The sequence below is a fragment of the Clarias gariepinus genome, unplaced genomic scaffold (genome assembly GCF_024256425.1).
Source record: "Clarias gariepinus isolate MV-2021 ecotype Netherlands unplaced genomic scaffold, CGAR_prim_01v2 scaffold_32, whole genome shotgun sequence".
NCBI classification, from domain to species: Eukaryota; Metazoa; Chordata; class Actinopteri; order Siluriformes; family Clariidae; genus Clarias; species Clarias gariepinus.
In genome coordinates, this window is record NW_026520999.1 from 220,121 (window position 1) to 239,754 (window position 19,634).

Below are 19,634 nucleotides of genomic sequence, written 5' to 3' on the forward strand. Positions count from 1 at the left end.
TGGCTTCTACAAACGGATAATGATCCTAAGCACACCTCAAAATTCACAATGGACTACATCAAGGGATCAAAGCTGAAGGTCTTGCCATGGTCCTCACAGTCTCCTGACCTAAATATCATTAAAAATCTAAAACAAAAAAAAAAACAAAAAAAGCAGTGCATGGAATCTCACAGAACTGAAAGACTGCTGTAAGGAAGAAGGGAAGAAAATCTCTTAAAGAACAACTGAAAGTGGCTGTTATTTAAAAAATGTAAAAAATTAAAGTAAAATAAATTATTTCATTTAAAATATTATGGGAATGTGGCATCTGTAACTTTATGGCCTTTCAAGTTCATTTCATCCTCCACTTACCTGATCACACTAACAGACATTTTGACCAGGGGTGGCAAAATTTTTGCATGCCACTGTACATAAATTTGTCACACTGGAATCAGTAATCATTGTGTAATTATTTTGTGCACACAAAATCTCCACCTAATACTAATACCCACCACACATTTAAATAATTACTGTACTGTTCTGTACTTTTCTACCCATCCCGGGGCATCTGGAGATTGTACCAGCTTCAGTAGACAAAGGCCAACCCTGTGAGGATCCTGAGGCATCCAGAGAAGGACCAGCTCCAGTTGGATTCTGCTTTATGATGGTTGGAGCTACACATCCTGCTCCTGAGCTCCCAGTGATCCAGACCCCATCTGCCCTCTGCACCTACTGACTCCCTGTGCTGAACTGGACTTCATGATAATTTTAAGAACTTTTGTTAAATTGAACTTTCACCTGCACAACACACATGGTGTTATATCATCTCTATCTGTTATCACCCAGATGAGGATGGGTTCCCTGTTGAGTCTGGTTCCTCTCAAGGTTTCTTCCTATTACCATCTCAGGGAGTTTTTCCTTGCCACAGTCGCCCTTGGCTTGCTCGTCAGAGACATTTCATTCATCATTCATTCATCTCATTATTATCTACACGCATACAAAATTTATTTTTTTTATTATTTTTTTATTGATTGATTTTTTTATGAATTTCCATTTATTTTTGTGAAGCTGCTTTGAGACAATGACAATTGTTAAAAGTGCTATATAAATAAAGTTGAATTGAAAATTGAATTAAATTGAATTTACAGTAGTTACAGTTACAGTATACTGTAGAACAGAGATTAAACATTTTATTGCTGTCTCTCATTTTAACCTTAAACGTTTAATTATCTGAGCTGCTACTATCAGTTCCAATACGAAGAAAATTGTTCTGTAAAAAATAATAAATGGAACCTAAAATACCAACCTGATAGTGCAACCCATTTCAGTCCTCATTTCCTTTACAGGTCTAAATTTTGAAACATGGAAAATTTCTAGATCTTTGTTCTGGAATTTTTTCTTTAAAAAACAAAATATAAAAGTTATATTCCTCAAATGGGTATCCCTTTAACTTGTGTATATGAAGGTTTTGGAAACCCTAGACTATAATAAGTCCTGTTTGCAGATGACGTTAAGATCAGCAGTGAGAGTGGGGAGCAGGATGAGATGAGTATGGAGAGGTGGAGGGATGGAGAGAAGAGGCATGAAGATCAGTAGGAGCAAGATGAGGTAGATGTATGTAAATGAGAAAGAGGCTGTAAGAAAGGTTCAGTTACAAGCAGTAGAGGTAGGGATGGTGAAGGAGTTTAAATATTTAGGGTCAGCTGTACAAAGCAATGAGAGTGGGGGAGAAGTGAAGAAGAGTGTGCAGGCAGGATGGAGGAATGGGTGGAGAAGAGTAGCAGAAGTGATCTGTGACGGAAATGTAGCAGCAAGAATGAAAGTAAAAGTTTACAGGACGGTAGTGAGATCAGCAATGTTGTAAGATTGTCGCTGACAAAAAAAAGACAGGAAGCAGAGCTGAAGGTGGCAGAGCTGAAGATTCTGCGATTTGCTTTGGGATTGACAAGAATGGACAGGATCAGGAATTATTATATTAGAGGGACAGCGCAGGTAGGACAGTTTGGGGACAAAGCTAGAGAGCCCAGATTAAGATGGTTTGGACATAAGCAGATGAGGGATGAAGTGATGAGCTGCATGTCCTCCCAGTGTTGTGAGGGATAGTGAGTTTAACCGGTTCTTCAACAGGTATGATTGCCCTGCCCCTGTTGTTATTACTGCCTGTCCACTTCTTACTTACCCTCCTCCAGAACCACAGTCTGTATCCCCCACTTTATGCACCTTGGACCCTGTCCCCCCACAATTACTGCTGATCAGCGCAAAAAGGGTCTGAGGATGCTCCGCCCCAGTAAGACAGCTGGCCCGGATAAGGTCTGCCCAAGAAAGCTGAGAGCTTGTGGTAAAGAATTAGCTAAGCTCCTTCAGCACAACTTCAACATGAGTTTGCAGCTATAGAGGACCACTGACCTCTGAAAAACATCTTGACTCATCCCAATTCCTAAGAAAAGCTGCCCTAAGGAGCTCAATGATTTCAGGACAGTGGCGTTGACTTCACATATTATTAAGATCTTTAAGTGACTTCTTATTCTCCTCAGACCTCAAGTCAGTCATGGACTCCAGTTTGCCAACCGGAAGAAGGTTGGTGTTGATGATGCCACCCTATACCTGCTGTATCATGCCACCTCCCACCTCGACAAAGGAAAGAGTGCTGTGAGGAACATTTTCTTTGATTTCTCCAGTGGTTTCAATGCCATCCTTTGGGAAATTTCCTTTGTGACCGATAAAGTATCTATCTATCTTTCTTTAAACTAGTCATTATTACGCACAATTTAAGGTAGACCGGAATTTAAAAAGATGTTGCTTAAAATATAGGCTTTTGCTCCATATGACATCAGAATAATTAATTACATGTGGAAAGGCTGCTGTAGAACTCTTAAGTTCTTGTCAAATGTTGAGATTCCTTCACACAGATGTTTAAAGATCTTCTCCCATGCCTCCACCTCTGAGCACCACAGAGCTGATCTAGAGCGAATGAGCTGAGTTTCATTACTGTTACTTCCTTCAGACAGGTTTTGAATGTCTCTATAAAGGACAAAAACATCTACACCAATGAAAAAGGCATTTACGGTAATGAAGCTCACCCTGCCTGACTTTGAAAGGCCTCCTTTAGCCATCTGCCCAACGTCAGGGAGATTTACAGCGTGTGCAGGGAAGTTCTGAGCTGTTTTAATCCTTTTCAGTCCGATCTTAGCTGTCCTTGCAATTGCTTCCTCATTTTTGATAGTTTGTAATCCTGATGTTACATCTACAAACTCAACAATATCTTGGGCTACTGATTTACCAAGAACACCCAGTTTCCGGCCTTCATGTACTAGATTAACCCCAAAAGTAAATTCTGCTGGGGGCTCACTGCCGCCAACCTGTCCCATGATATCTAAAAGCTTATCGATATCTTTCATAAACCTAATGAAGATGTTGTTTGCTTTTTGACCTTGATGAATGTTGACTGCCGTTTCAGTGATGCTTGTAACAAGGCCGGTGATGCCACTGGTGACGCCAAGACCAGCACCTGTGAGTGTAAGTCCCAGAGATACACCTGCACTGACGGGAGCGAGAGCTAAACCTATGATTGAGCAAATACTCCCTGCAATACCAAGTGAACTTCCAGCAACATTAGAGATGTTGAAGCCCTTCTTCATCTTGTCCAGCTTAGTTGCAGCTTTCTCTAAATCAGACAGGAACTGGAACATTCTGGAGCGACGCTCACTAAATATATTAATGAAGTCTTGTGCATTCAGACCAAAGAGGAAAGTCAGCCTGAACGACTCATTCATCCTATAAAGAAAAGGTTATATATAATCAAACATCTTCCATATGAATTCACAATCAATAGTACATAATTAAAATAATCCCTATTAAATAACATGAACAAACAAGCAAAACACTAAAACTGCAAATACAGTATGTAAGGTACATACAGCATATTCCAAAATAAAAATATATTGGTGGAGTAAAATGTACCTGATGTTAATTAGTTGGCTCAAATGGTGAAGTTTATGCCTTATTCTCCAATCAAACTTCAATGATAACTTGCCATTTTTCCACCTGAAACATATGTGATGTAAGAAATGGGAATACTGTACCCAAACATTAGCAATTTGACCAAAACCTACCCTCTAAGATCAGATAAGACATATGCAGTGTGAAGTTAATATAAAAATTGCACACAATTCATTTTCTCAGATATTACTACAGAATTACAATTGTTCATGGGATTTGCATACATAAGGTGGATATTTGACAAAACCAAGGATGTGTCACAGTTCTGTTATTCTAAACTTCTCTTTATTTTGCTCAGTATCAGCAAGGAGCAGTATCACATTAACTCCACTATGTGTCAGTCTACAGTTTTAGTAATACTGCATCCTAATCAAGACTTATTGAAGCTTGTAATCAATGCTTATATTTGCAATATTTTAATTGCACATGAAGGGATGTGGGATGTGTGCCTGGGTCATTAAAAATAAACAGCTTTTAAGCTTCTCAGGGTTTGAGGATCGAGTATTACACCTGTGGAGATCACAATGGTGGTTTGCAAGGTAAACTAATTAAGGATTGCCAGGGAGGTGAGCCTTGCCCTGCATCAGTAGAATCCACAATTTGGCTATGACAAAGCCTGTACAGCTCAATACAAGCTCCAGCTGTGTTAACGCAGTGAGAAAGATCAGAAGTTGGGGCTGTTGTCTGTATAACATTTCACACCGGTGTCTTCTGTCTGGTGGTAACATTTTCAGCATCTCAATAGGGAGTCCAGAGAGCATGATTGGCCGTGCTCTTTCGGCAGGAGGTGCCAGCAGTTCCCCAAACTAATGTAAAGTAGTCAACCACCTGAGGTGTCATTCACAGTCTATGCTATGCTCGGGTGACACTTGTTCAATTGTCTCTTTCCACACCCTTGGATGTTAGGCATCTGCAAAGACAAAATTTTGTTCAAAATGGAGCTATTGACCTGTGTATCTTTTGTTGAATCACAGCTGCTGAAGAAGGCCCAGATGTTTAAGGATGTGATAACAAAGACCTTTCAACTTGAAGACCTGTAAGGGTCCTCCACTAGAGGTCACTGTTTTTAGTTTGTAGTTTTTGTTGGCCGACTCAGTTTCCCAGCAGGCACCTCGGTCAGGTGATGCAGTGCACACCTGAACCGAGGTAGCCATCAACCAATCTATAAATAGCTGTTTAGACTGGGAAACTGGGTCGAGCATTTTTGGGTAAAACCACTGTCAGTTATGTGGGCATTTTGGTTTGTTTTTATTTGTTTAATTTGTATTTTGATTTTAGTTGTGTTAACTTGGGCTCTCTTATTGGCAATGTCTCTGTGTATGTTTTGTGTGTCTGTGTTAGTGGAGCTGATTCAGTCCTGTCCTCCTGTGTTCTTGTGGTTAGCTAGAGCAGGTAAGCAGTTAGGTGTATGTGTGGCTAGGAGCATGATTAGCTAAATGCTATGTTGAGTTTATAGTACAGTTACAGTACTAGCATGCTTCTAGCCATAGCCCTTCTGTGTCTCTAGCTATCCTGTGTTTCCTCTCCCCCGAGTTGCCCAGTGAGCCTAGCCTGTAGGTGTCCCCTAGCCTAGCCTTTGATGTGTCCTCAGCCTAGCCTTTGATGTGTCCTGAACCTAGCCTTTGATGTGTCCTGAGCCTAGCCTTTGATGCGTCCTCAGCCTAGCCTTTGATGTGTCCTGAGCCTAGCCTTTGCTGGTCCCCTAGCTTAGCCTTTGATGGTCCCCTAGCCTAGCCTATGATGGTCCCCTAGCCTAGCCTTTGATGGTCCCCTAGCCTAGCCTATGATGGTCCCCTAGCCTAGCCTTTGATGGTCCCCTAGCCTAGCCTTTGAGGGTCCCCTAGCCTAGCCACTGGGTATCCCTTGTTTGTGTTTCCTCTCCCCCTAGCGTCCCAGTGTGCCTAGGTTTAGAGTGCGGTCCCTCCGGGCTTCGGAGTAACGACTAGCTTGTGAGTGCTGCCTCGCTTAGCCTTGGAGGGCTGCCTCGCCTAGCCACTGGGTAGTCTTTGTCTATGTTTCTGTGCCCCTATTCCCTAGTGTGGTTAAGCTAGTAGGTAAGTATAGCTTAGTGCATGTTGGGGCTGAAGACATGCTTAGCTAGGTGTATGTGTAGCTAACTGCCATGGTTAAGCAATGCTTAACCATGTTTAGCTAGAAGCCATGCCTAGCTGATTGCCATGTCTTTAGCCCTTGTCCTGTCCCTCTCTTGGTCTCTCGTCTCGTCGTTACGTGTCTCCTGTCCTCTCCAGTGTCTCCAGTGTCTCCAGTGTCTCTAGTGTCTCCTGTTCTCCCTAGTGTCTCGTTTCAGCTCCACACCTCGTTTATGTCCTGTTGTGTTTGTCCCCCTGTTATGTGTCTTGCCGCAGGGCGTGTTAGGTGTCTTGCCGCAGGGCGTGTTAGGTGTCTTGCCGCAGGGCGTGTTAGGTGTCTTGCCGCAGGGCGTGTTAGGTGTCTTGCCGCAGGGCGTGTTAGGTGTCTTGCCGCAGGGCGTGTTAGGTGTCTTGCCGCAGGGCGTGTTAGGTGTCTTGCCGCAGGGCGTGTTAGGTGTCTTGCCGCAGGGCGTGTTAGGTGTCTTGCCGCAGGGCGTGTTAGGTGTCTTGCCGCAGGGCGTGTTAGGTGTCTTGCCGCAGGGCGTGTTAGGTGTCTTGCCGCAGGGCGTGTTAGGTGTCTTGCCGCAGGGCGTGTTAGGTGTCTTGCCGCAGGGCGTGTTAGGTGTCTTGCCGCAGGGCGTGTTAGGTGTCTTGCCGCAGGGCGTGTTAGGTGTCTTGCCGCAGGGCGTGTTAGGTGTCTTGCCGCAGGGCGTGTTAGGTGTCTTGCCGCAGGGCGTGTTAGGTGTCTTGCCGCAGGGCGTGTTAGGTGTCTTGCCGCAGGGCGTGTTAGGTGTCTTGCCGCAGGGCGTGTTAGGTGTCTTGCCGCAGGGCGTGTTAGGTGTCTTGCCGCAGGGCGTGTTAGGTGTCTTGCCGCAGGGCGTGTTAGGTGTCTTGCCGCAGGGCGTGTTAGGTGTCTTGCCGCAGGGCGTGTTAGGTGTCTTGCCGCAGGGCGTGTTAGGTGTCTTGCCGCAGGGCGTGTTAGGTGTCTTGCCGCAGGGCGTGTTAGGTGTCTTGCCGCAGGGCGTGTTAGGTGTCTTGCCGCAGGGCGTGTTAGGTGTCTTGCCGCAGGGCGTGTTAGGTGTCTTGCCGCAGGGCGTGTTAGGTGTCTTGCCGCAGGGCGTGTTAGGTGTCTTGCCGCAGGGCGTGTTAGGTGTCTTGCCGCAGGGCGTGTTAGGTGTCTTGCCGCAGGGCGTGTTAGGTGTCTTGCCGCAGGGCGTGTTAGGTGTCTTGCCGCAGGGCGTGTTAGGTGTCTTGCCGCAGGGCGTGTTAGGTGTCTTGCCGCAGGGCGTGTTAGGTGTCTTGCCGCAGGGCGTGTTAGGTGTCTTGCCGCAGGGCGTGTTAGGTGTCTTGCCGCAGGGCGTGTTAGGTGTCTTGCCGCAGGGCGTGTTAGGTGTCTTGCCGCAGGGCGTGTTAGGTGTCTTGCCGCAGGGCGTGTTAGGTGTCTTGCCGCAGGGCGTGTTAGGTGTCTTGCCGCAGGGCGTGTTAGGTGTCTTGCCGCAGGGCGTGTTAGGTGTCTTGCCGCAGGGCGTGTTAGGTGTCTTGCCGCAGGGCGTGTTAGGTGTCTTGCCGCAGGGCGTGTTAGGTGTCTTGCCGCAGGGCGTGTTAGGTGTCTTGCCGCAGGGCGTGTTAGGTGTCTTGCCGCAGGGCGTGTTAGGTGTCTTGCCGCAGGGCGTGTTAGGTGTCTTGCCGCAGGGCGTGTTAGGTGTCTTGCCGCAGGGCGTGTTAGGTGTCTTGCCGCAGGGCGTGTTAGGTGTCTTGCCGCAGGGCGTGTTAGGTGTCTTGCCGCAGGGCGTGTTAGGTGTCTTGCCGCAGGGCGTGTTAGGTGTCTTGCCGCAGGGCGTGTTAGGTGTCTTGCCGCAGGGCGTGTTAGGTGTCTTGCCGCAGGGCGTGTTAGGTGTCTTGCCGCAGGGCGTGGTAGGTGTCTTGCCGCAGGGCGTGTTAGGTGTCTTGCCGCAGGGCGTGTTAGGTGTCTTGCCGCAGGGCGTGTTAGGTGTCTTGCCGCAGGGCGTGTTAGGTGTCTTGCCGCAGGGCGTGTTAGGTGTCTTGCCGCAGGGCGTGTTAGGTGTCTTGCCGCAGGGCGTGTTAGGTGTCTTGCCGCAGGGCGTGTTAGGTGTCTTGCCGCAGGGCGTGTTAGGTGTCTTGCCGCAGGGCGTGTTAGGTGTCTTGCCGCAGGGCGTGTTAGGTGTCTTGCCGCAGGGCGTGTTAGGTGTCTTGCCGCAGGGCGTGTTAGGTGTCTTGCCGCAGGGCGTGTTAGGTGTCTTGCCGCAGGGCGTGTTAGGTGTCTTGCCGCAGGGCGTGTTAGGTGTCTTGCCGCAGGGCGTGTTAGGTGTCTCGCCGCAGGGCGTGTTATGGGTCTCCCCTTGTCTGTGTCTTGCCAGAGAGCTCCTGTTAGCACAAAGTTAAGTATCTTTTAAGTTTGTTTGTTCCTTTGGTTGTATCTTTATTCATACTTTGTTTAATTATCATTAAAAAGACTCTTTTTTTTGGTTACACCACCCCTCTGCCTCTATGCCTGCTCCTTCCGCCCACGGCGTCAACACCTGCCTTTACACCCAGATCGTGACAAGACCATTACGATGCTATGAACTGAACTTCTTTTTTTTCAGTTTTGGGACCCATCTCTCTATCAGTGAACAGTTGGTAACCTCAACAAAATGCACTTCATGTTAACTAAAACACATTTCCTGTTCAACAACAGCATTTTTGACCTCAAAGCACACAGTTTTTACAGTAAAAGGGATTTATTTATGGTTATACTATTCAGTGTCACCCAAATGAGTTCCCTTTTGAGTTTAGTTCTTCTTTAAAGAGTTTTTCTTTGCCACTGTTGCCCCCAGCTTGCTCTTACGAACAAATTGCTAAAGCTATCAACTTGTTCTTTAAAAATGCTTTAACTTATTTGGAATTTTTTCCATCCATTAAGTTATTTGTGACAACGCCTACTGATAAAAGTGCTGTGAAAATTGGATTGAAATAGAATTGAAATTAATACACTAGATGACAAGAGGAGCCTATGGATGTTTAACCCAAAGAAAACAAAAGACAGTGCCCTAAACCGGGAGCAGCTTGGACATGAGAGTATAGTAGTGTAACATCTCAGCCTGCTATTCTGGAACCAGTCAGCCAACTTAGGCGTCAACATAGTCTTTGGATGCCGGCCGCGGTCTAAACAGTTACCTGCTATGCTGTGCTGAACACTGGGTCAAGCAAACAACTTAAGCTACAGACCCTTATGGACATTGTATGTGTGAGCCAAGTGTGTAGACATCCCTCTCTATGTGTTTTAGGTAACATTATTCACTAAAGGTTGTGACGTTTAGCAGAGGTTTCAGACCTTTACAAAAAAAAGTCACATTTAGGGCAAAATTTCTTTATATTTGTTAATACCATTTTTTGATTACTTGCACAAGCAGTCTAGTGAAACAGGATCTCCTCGGGTTGAACTGCACTCAAGAGCCTGGGGGTTAAATTGTATTTACCTGATTGATACTTACTTGCTGGATTTACAAGAGTTTGGTGCAACTTCATGACCTAATCTATTCATCTTCCTACAGATTCGCTGTGTGATGTGGATGTATTTGTCCAGCATTAAGACCAAGACGTCCACGTTGCAGAAGCTTGGCATGAAAAGCTTTTGCGTCTCTCTTGAAGAGGATGAGGAGTGGGGACACATTTCTGGCTGCTATGATAGCTGAACACACATTATTACTACTGAACCCTTCTGGCATTAATTTGTTGCTATTAAACACAAACAGTGAGGTGACGGCTAGCTTCTCCACTGCATCCAGGAAGTGATGGAGTTCCTCCAGGGCCGCTAAAGTCTTTGTCAGAACTTCTCCTAGCTCAGTCTCGAGCTTCATCCTTTGATCAGCTCGGTCTTTAATTCTTCTCATCATCTCAAGCTCACATTTTCTCTGTAAGGTCCATTGGGGTTCTTTGTCACAAAACCCCTGCACTGTTTCTATACACGTGACAGTGAGTAGGATGTACTCTCCCAGTTCCTTTTCCAGCTTCTTTTTGCTAAAAAAGAAAATGTATAAAAAATAAAGTGCAAATTGACGTAGTGCAAAATGTGATCACATTTGTAAGTTTCACTGCCTGGCCAAAAAATATACAATATAATACTCCTGTTACGACCCGCAAGATGTTGGTCGCTGTGTGTGTTTTGTGTGTGTATGTTGCTGTGCTTTGTCGCATGTGTGTATTGTGCCCATGTCGTGTGCCGCTTCATACTCCATATTAATGACGTACGCCATCAATCAGCATCCCAATTCCAGTCATCTCAGCCCATCACTACTAGTCTTTGCTTGATGAAAGACAATAATTGACCTTTTCTGATATGCATTTTTTAAACCAGGCAGTGTATTGCATGGAGATATATAAAGATATATTTGTTTTCTGAAACAAACAAACAGACGATAAAAGAGAATCACATGTTAATTCCCGTTGGAGATTCTGAATTAGTTGCGATATAAACAACTTCATGACAGACCATCTTCTGTTCTGTAAAACAGACTTGTGAGAAATTTGAACCACTTACCTGAAATTGGAACCCATTTGTATCAACGCTGAAGGTTTTCCTGGTTCGGATCTCCGTGCAGTTGTTCCTATAACCCTGTGTTTGCTGCAAGTCACAGAGAGACTGAGTTTCCTGAGCAGAAAACATAAACCTTGCTCACCTTGAATTTGAGTGTGACCCTGTGCTCAGAGTTGTGATCAAATTGTTTTGTTCTTTTTTGGTTTCATTTTTTGTGTGTTATGTAAAGAGAAGAAAAGAGAAAGTAAAACAAAAGAAGCACTAAGTTACCCATTCCCAAAGACACAACAGGTTCTCCGTAAACACAACCTTTGCTCGAGCAATCAAATACTGGGCTTTATAACATTAGGTTTTTGGTAAATTAGATGAAAAACTTATATTTCAGTATAAATTTTAATCATTTCAGAAACAACTGTTTTTCCTTTTTTTTGCTGCTTCTGTTATAGTTAAGAATAGATAAATAGAAATGATTCTAATAATTTAGACAAGGCATTAGTACATACAAGAAAATCTTTTTAGACATATAAACTGTATGTAGCCAAGTCAACAGTATAAAGCTTCAAAAGAATACCTGCATATATAACATTGTAGTGTAGTGAGGACTGTATTTATGAATATTGATTTAGTCTAAAAGTCTTTTATTATTATTATTATTATTATTATTATTATTATGTTATATTATTTTCACTTCACTTCCCAGCAAACTTTTTACTAGTTACGCCATTTTGTTTGCAGTCACCGGTAACTAATTTATCTGATTAGTTTGTGTATAAATACACCAGGTGTTTATCACAGTGGATTGTGCTGTTTATTTCAAGGATTCAAGGAGCTTAATTGTCATACACACTTCCATGTTCTGGTACGAAATTAGGACCCAGGTCCCGTTTAAGCCACATAGATAGCATAGTAATATAAATATGGGGGTGTAAATATGTATATACATGAATATAAATAAGAGCAGTCAGAGATATATTATGCAGGAAATTAGACAAACTATACATAGTGTATTGCACATTTTCAGAGGCTGTATTGCACACATTGTATATTCGACTTATAGGGTTATATATATGTATTGCACCATAGAGTTATATATTACACTAAACGTTTGATTGTGTTTAATGGGAGAGGACCTACAGAGCACGGCTAGAGTTCAGCAGTCTAATTGCTTTAGGGTAAAAGCTGTTTTTGAGCCTGGTGGTCTTGCACTGAAGGCTCCTCAGCCTTCTGCCCGAGGGAAGAGGTTGAAATAGAGCATGTGCAGGGTGTGTGGAGTCCTTAATAATGCGGAGGGCTCTTCCTCTGCATCTTTTAGTGTACAGTTCGGTAATAGAGGTGAGCCTGCTACCCACTGTCCTTTGTGCACTACTCTCTCCAGGGCTTTCCTCTCAGGTACGGTGCTATTGCCATGCCACACAGTGATGTAGGAGCTGATGATGCTTTCAACCGCTCCTCGATAGAAACTCTTCAGAACCAGGCTTCCAAGCCCAGCTCGTTTTAGCTTCCTGAGGAAGTAGAGGCGCTGGTGGGCCTTTTTAATCAGGCCCGAGGTGTTGACGCTCCAGTTTAAGTCCTTAGCTATATGGACGCCTAGATACTTAAAGCTGGAGACCACTTCCACAGCTGCTCCATCAATGTGTAGGGGGAGAGGAGTTCGCTTGTCCTTTCTGAAGTCCACCACCATCCCTTTGGTCTTTTTTACATTGATGCAGAGGTTATTTCCCCTACATCACTGTACCAGTTGTTCTACCTCCTCTCTGTAATTGGATTCATTGTGTCAGTGATGCGTCCCACTACTGCTGTGTCATCTGCGAATTTGACTATATGACAGCTGGAGTGTCTCGCTACGCAGTCATACGTCAACAGAGTGAACAGGAGGGGGCTCAGCACACAACCTTGAGGCGAGCCTGTGCTGATGGTGGAGGAGATGGTGTCATGGATCCTGACAGTTTGAGATCTTTTGGTCAGGAAGTCTAGGACCCAGTTCCCTACTGAAGGGCTTAAGCCAAGAGAGGAAAGCTTTAGAATTAATGTCTGTGGAGAGATGGTGTTGAAGGCAGAGGAAAAGTCCAGGAAAAGCAGGCGGACGTAGGAATTCTTATTCTCCAGGTGTGTAAGGGCTGTATGGATCACTGATGAGATGGCGTCATCTGCAGAGCGATTTGTTTTGTACGCATACTGATGGGGGTCTACAGTGGCATCGATGGAGGCTTTGATGTGAGTCATGACCAGCCTCTCAAAGCACTTCATGACTACCGGGGTTAAAGATATGGGGCGATAATCATTCAGACGAGTCACTTTTTTTTTTTTTTTTTTTTTTATAAATTTAGTCCTGTCCAATTCTTTTTTCCCCGATTTTCTCCCCAATCTAGTCGTGGCCAATTACTCCCCGTCACTAGGGGGGCTCCCACTCACATCAAGGCTACTACAACCACTCAGTCGGGAGGATGAAAGCTATCCCGTGTTTCCTCCGAACCACGTGACGCGAGCCGACCGCATCTTTTCGAACTGCTCGCTCACGCACCGTTAGGGGCGGAGTAACACACTCGGAGGAAAGCGCTAGCCGCTCCTTCCGTGTGCGCGAGCTCACAGACGCCCCTGATTGGCTGTAGCGCCGTGACTAATGTGGGAGCGCAAGTACCTCTCATCCCTCCCCCCTGAGAGAGCTCGGCCAATCAGCTCTCTCTGTGCCTCCGGCTGTGAGAGGAAAACAGCATCAGACAAGTCACTGTTGAACACTTTGGGACTGGAACAATGGTGGCAGTCTTCAGGCAGGTAGGAACAGTCGCAGTTGACAAAGAGGTGTTAAATATGTCAGTTAACACTTCTGACAGCTGGTGTGCACAGTCCTTAAGTACCCTTCCTGGTATGTTATCAGGGCCTGCAGCTTTGCGGGGGTTAATTCTTTTTAGAATCCTCTCCATGTCGGCTGTTGTTACTTTAAGGGGCGTGTCATCAGGAAGTGATGGGATCTTGGTACAGGGAGGAGGGTTGTCATGTTCCTCGAAGCGGGCATAGAATGAGTATATCAGGCAGGGAGGGGTCCCTAGGGCATTGTGCATCTTTGGTGTTGTAGTCTGTGATGCACTTAATGCCCTTCCACATACTTCGCGGATCGTTGGAAGTAAGGTGACCCTGGATTTTTTGGGCGTATGTGGATTTAGCCCTCCCAATGCCTGCCGTCAGTTGTTTCCTCGCCAACTTTAGCGCTGATGCATCACCTGCCCTAAATGCAGCATCCCTAGCTTAGTGATCGGAAGCGCCAAGATGGGGGCGGAGAAGAGCTCTGTATGCACCGCGGATATTTGTATACACACAGTCCAGAATATTTTCTTCCCGTGTTGGAATTTTTACATGCTGGTGGTATTTGGGAAGAGTGTCCGTCAGTTTCACGTGATTGAAGTCCCCCGCAACCACGTAAAATGCCTCCGGGTGTTTAGTCTGCAGCGAGCTGATGGTATCATGAAGCTCCTGCAATGCTACACTAGCATTAGCACCCGGCGGGATGTAAACAATGGTGACGTACACAACATTAAACTCCCGCGGCAGATAGAATGGCGACACTTTGTTGTCATGAACTCTATCAACTCAGAGCAGTGCCTTTTAACCAAATTACTGCTTGTACACCAACCTTCATTCACATACATACAGAGTCCACCTCCTCTTTTTTTTTCCGAACAGTAATCGCGGTCCGCACGGAAAAGCCGAAAGCCATCAATTTGAAAGACTGAGTCCGGGGTGTTTTGGTTTAGCCAGGATTCCGTTAGGCAGAGAACAGCGCAATTCCTCATCTCAGAGTGAGCATTAATCCTCAAACGTAGCAGGTCCATTTTATTATCCAGGGAGCGGACGTTGGCCAAAAAGAGAGTTGGAATCGGAGGTCGGCTAGCCTTTAACTGTACAGACACTCCCGCCCGCTTTCCTCTCTTCTGTCTGCGAGCACAACGTTTCTATTGCCCGCTGTCCCCCGCGCTCTGCTACGCCACTTCGATCTTCTCAGGAGGCGCTGTCTCCCGAGTTCAGATTTTAGTCCTGGCGGAATAGAAATAATCGAGCTGTCTCTGTATACAACAGTTCAGGTATGCTATACTTCCCTCGCATTTTCAGCGCTGAAAAAGCGATGTCTCTTGTATCTGGTGTGCTATCAAGAGGCTTTGTTCCGGGGAGCTCGAGAAGCCGCTGCATCAGCATTCGCCGCCATCTATCTATCATCTATCTATCTTATTTCCAGTCTAGTTCACCTCAGTTCTTGTCTTCAGGTTTGATTTATGTTGTTATTCAGGTGAAGAAGATTCCAAACCTACAGGCTTCGTTTAAGGCGTCATTATACTGACATCTAGTGAACATATTACTTCGTAGCAAGTAGATCCGACAACACCAAGCAGCACAATTAATGTTACAAGTAATACTGCATTCACATCATGTGTGTTAATTTTCACAGAATTAATTACATTTTATTTTTAAAGCGTTTTTAACTATTTTCATTGTCGCAAAACAGCTTTACACAGCCAAAAATTATGGAAATGTGTATGAGATGTGAGTGTGTGTGAATCAGAATTATCAGATAGTCCCTGATGAACGAGCCGAGGGTGACGGTGCTGAGGGAAAAACTTCCTGAGATGGTAATAGGAAGAAACCTTGAGAGGAACCAGACTCAACAGGGAACCCATCCTCATCTGGGTGATAACGGATAGCAGGGATTGATCTGCACTCATACTGTGTGTTAGGAGGCTGGAAGTTCAGTAGAACAGGAGATGTGGAGAAGTTCATATGGAGTCCAGTTCGTTCCTGGAGGCTCAGGTAGACTGTAGGAAACTCCAGTCCTGAACTGTCGAGAGACTGCAGTCACGAGTCCTCAGAGAACGTTATTATTTATTATATTAAATAAAAATCTAGAATTATCTTTTTAGTTTCTTTAAAAGTGCAGACATTGACCTAGCAGCACAGGGAGCTTTTTATAGATCTGGGCCCGTTTTCACAAAGCTTCTTAGAATTCTCTCAGAGAGATCCTATCTCAGCTTAAAAAGTCCTAACTGGGAGTCCTAGACTAAAAGTGATTTAGGAAACTTTTCAGAACAACTCTGAGTAAGGAAAGTACAAAACCCTTTATATTTGTGAGTGGGCGTGGTCGACCTCGTTGCTAGGGATGACGTAGCAACTGGACTGTGATTGGTTGATAAAAAATCTGTAAAGGTCTTGAAATGCACTCTTTGTGTAGATAGAATATATGATAATAGAACAGACAGTGAAATCATAATGTTTGTATATAACGAAATTGTTTAATCATAATGCAGACTACTTTATGCAAAGTTTCTGTTATAGGCTAAATATCTTAAAGTTAATTAAAACAGCCTAATGCTGAAAATGTGTCTAGTTTTAAAGCAGTAGTAATGATATTAAAGTTGGTACATTTATTTACCATACTGATTTTATTACTTTTAATACATTTCAGATTTATGGAAGCAAAATCTCTCACCTTTCGCCAGTTTACATGATTACAGGACAGTCTGTTTAAGTTGTACTTTTGGATGGTACGTAGCCAACAATACGAGAGAGAAGGTAGGAAGTAAAACAACAAGAAAACCAAATTGGACAGAAGAGCGGTGTTTACTTTTAGTGTTTAGTGTTTGGAGAATATTTCTATATCTCTGCCATAGAATCTCTTAAGCCTTTTAAAAGTCCTACTACACTATATACAGAACTTTTAACAGTTTTTACCTTAGAAGCTGTTTTTAGGTCTAAGATGTTTTGTTAATCATTTTCATCTTTACTAAGATTTAGTCCTAAATTTAGGGGAACATTCTGAGAAAATGTCATAATTTTAAAATATTTTCTTAGACTTTCATCACTATGAGCAACTTTTAGTCTTAAGAAGCTTTGTGAATACGGGCCCAAGATGCTCTCCTTCCATGCTATTTGAAATACTAACAATTTAGTTTGACGCCATTTACGTTCTAATTTTCAACTGGTCTGTTTTAAAGTGCGCGTGTGATCGTTATACCAGGGAGCGAGTTACTTATCTGTAATCATTTTCCTTTAAGTGAGTGCCTTATAAGAATTACAAACAACACAACAAACATCTCTCATGTCTGACTTCTCCCACCACATGTTGCTTCAGTTTCTTTATGTGTTACTGTATATATACTCAGCAAAAAACTGTTTTTACTTTCAGTAAACTTAATGTGTAAATATTTGTATGAACAATAAAAGAGTCAACACCATAAGACATAAACTAAAAATGTTTCCCAATGTGTCCCTGAATGAAGGGAGGCTCAAAATCAAAAGTACCAGTCAGTATCTGGTGGCCACCAGCTGCTTGAAGTACTGCAGTGCATCTCCTCCTCATGGACTGCCTATTGCGGACAGTCTGGGCACTGATGGAGGGATTGTGTGTTCCTGGTGTGACTCGGGCAGTTGTTGTGGCCATCCTGTACCTGTCACGCAGGTGTGATATTCGGATGTACCCATCCTGTGCGGGTGTTGTTACACGTGGTCTTCCACGGCGAGGATGATCAGCCGTCCTTCCTGTCTCCCTGTCTTAGGCGTCTCACGGTGCGGACATGGCGATTTATCGCCCTAGACACATCAGCGGTCCTCATGCCTCCCTGCAGCATGCCTAATGCACGTTTACGCAGATGAGCAGGGACCCTGGGCATCTTTCTTTGGGTGTTTTTCACAGTCGGTAGACAAGTCTCTTTAGTGTCCTGCGTTTTTTAGAACTGTGACCTTAAATGCCTACTTTCTGTAAGCTGTTAAGGTCTTAACGACCATTCCACAGGTGCATGTTAATTAATTGATTATGGTTAATTGAACATGAATGGAAAACATTGTTTAAACCCTTTACAATGAAGATCTGTAAAGTTATTTGAATTTTACAACATTATTGTTGAAATACACAGTCCTGAAAAAGGGACGTTTCTTTTTTTGCTGAGTGTATATGTGTTTAGGACATACAGGTTCTTTATTCATACTGCTCATCGCTAGTTCCCACAGGACAACAGTGATAATGGGCACGAGCAGGTCAGCTGTCACCATAGTAACCACAGAGCCTCCGTGTGATCAATTAAACACTAAGCGGGGAGCGTTTATTAGAGTTATATTAGTTGCAGAGGTTTGTATAGTAGCCAAACAATGTGATCAAGTAAGAGTAGCGGTACTTCCAAATAACTCAAGTAGAAGTAAAAAGTTTTCATCTAAAATATTACTCAAGTAAGAGGAGAAAAGTCTTCGGTGAAAAGATCCTCAAGCTCTGAGTAACTGTTTTAAATGTAATGTTTTTTTTTTTTTTATATAGTACACCGTGTATATATGCTGAAGTGTGTGTCTGTTTTGGCAGATAGAGAAAACACCTCAGTATGAAGCTGTTCTTTCGGAAGTGAAACATGCTTTATATATATAATGCAGGGATTCATCATATTTCTTGTGATGCATAAACATTTACAACACGTGGGTTGACGATTAATTCTGTACTGAAATATACTTTTATATTCGTAGACTGTTAAAGTAACATCATATATATATATAAATAAAATGAACATATAATCACACAAAACGACACCAGTGTTCCAGACTCCCCGCAGGAGACTAAGCGCGAGATCGCACTCTAGCGGCCTGGATTTATGGGCGGTCCGCGAAATTAAAGATGCAGAAACTTTGTTTGCGCATGCGCAGCGTATGTAGGACGGATTCACAGGTAGGAAACATTTATAGAACACCGTGTTAACATGTGGTTATTGCAGCTGATTGGTCAAACGGAGTCATGTGATTATCGTTGCTGCGTCTGAGCGTCTGATTGGTGAAACAGTCACGTGGTAGCTCACCGGCTGCATGACGTGTATGTGTAGAATAAACGGTTAGGAGAGTCGCGTTTCTTCTTCACAAATCTACTCAAAGTAAAAGTAAAACTAGGGCGCTGTAAAACTTCTCATAAAAAAAAAGTTACTCAAGTAAATGTAACTCGTTACTACCCACCTCTGATTAGTTGTTATGTTTATTACTCATACTTAGAGCCGAGTAGCCGTGAGAGCTGTGTAATGTTGATGCTGTGCAGCAGGGGGCAGCACTGAGTTTCATTAGATTTGGGGTTAAAATGAAAGTTTTAATATATAAAACGCTAATTACAGCATAACTTAATTAAACATCTAAATTACAGCTAATGTCCATTGTTTCCCTGACGTCACTACAACCTACGCAGTTACCCACAATGCAGCGCGTTTGTAACAACAGTATCTATGGAGCTGTGAGTCAGGAAGAGTAAACTAATGCAAAAGGTTTAATTTACTGAAATGGAACTTTAATAAGATTATGACCTGAATTCATTTAGAGACACTGAGGATTCACCACTTAAATGAAAACATTACCACTTATTTAGTCATAAAGGAGGTTATATTTAATACTATATTAATATTAGTATGATAACAGCTGCTTTGCGGGATAATAAAATAGAATTGAATTGAATATGTATCAATATATAACGTATAGCAATAAAATGTATTAGATTTTATACTCATAACATTTTTATTGTGTTGTTTTTAATATATATTAGGTTGATTTATATTTTTGTTTGGGACTCGGCTGCGTGGTGTTCAATCTTTACATTTTACTTTTTGTTGTTTTGTTATAAATCAGGGTGATGTGTGGAGGTCAGACCTGATGACGTAATGTCTGATGAAAGTCACCTGACTGGACGGAAACCTCTGTGCTGTGTTTGTTTTCATTTCCTCACAAACGCGCGCGCGCGCGCGCGATCCATTCAAAACATATATTAGCTGAATGTATGACGTCACGGTTCAGGTGTTAATAATACAGTACACTCTCATAGTAATCAGATAACTGTCTGTAAAATAGTCAATTAAATAGGGATAAAGAATTAATGTAAGAATCATAAATAAAAGAAAGACTTTACAGTATGAAATGTCTACGTCACTGAAAGAAAGCCACGCCGCCTCTGATTGGCTGTCACGTGGAAGTGGATTGTGACGCAAGTTCAGGATTGGCTAGTACAGCCGCGGACTAATGAATATGTAATGAGG

The 19,634-nt window shown here is 43.5% G+C and overlaps 1 protein-coding gene across 1 annotated transcript; it reads right to left on the minus strand.

Annotated features, from left to right (window-relative positions):
• Positions 1–2,047: 2,047 nt before the first annotated feature.
• LOC128517035 (apolipoprotein L3-like) lies at positions 2,048–4,880 on the minus strand. The gene is made up of 2 exons (XM_053490779.1): positions 3,940–4,880; positions 2,048–3,753 (listed from the first exon to the last, which is right to left on the minus strand). The coding sequence occupies exon 2, from the start codon at positions 3,750–3,752 to the stop codon at positions 2,823–2,825; it is 930 nt and encodes a 309-aa protein (XP_053346754.1). The 5' UTR covers position 3,753; positions 3,940–4,880; the 3' UTR covers positions 2,048–2,822.
• Between the last annotated feature and the right edge of the window lie 14,754 nt (positions 4,881–19,634).

Bases quoted from the DNA above. Each gene is read 5' to 3' on its own strand.
- LOC128517035 (XM_053490779.1), bottom strand. From the start codon at position 3,752: ATGAATGAGTCGTTCAGGCTGACTTTCCTCTTTGGTCTGAATGCACAA.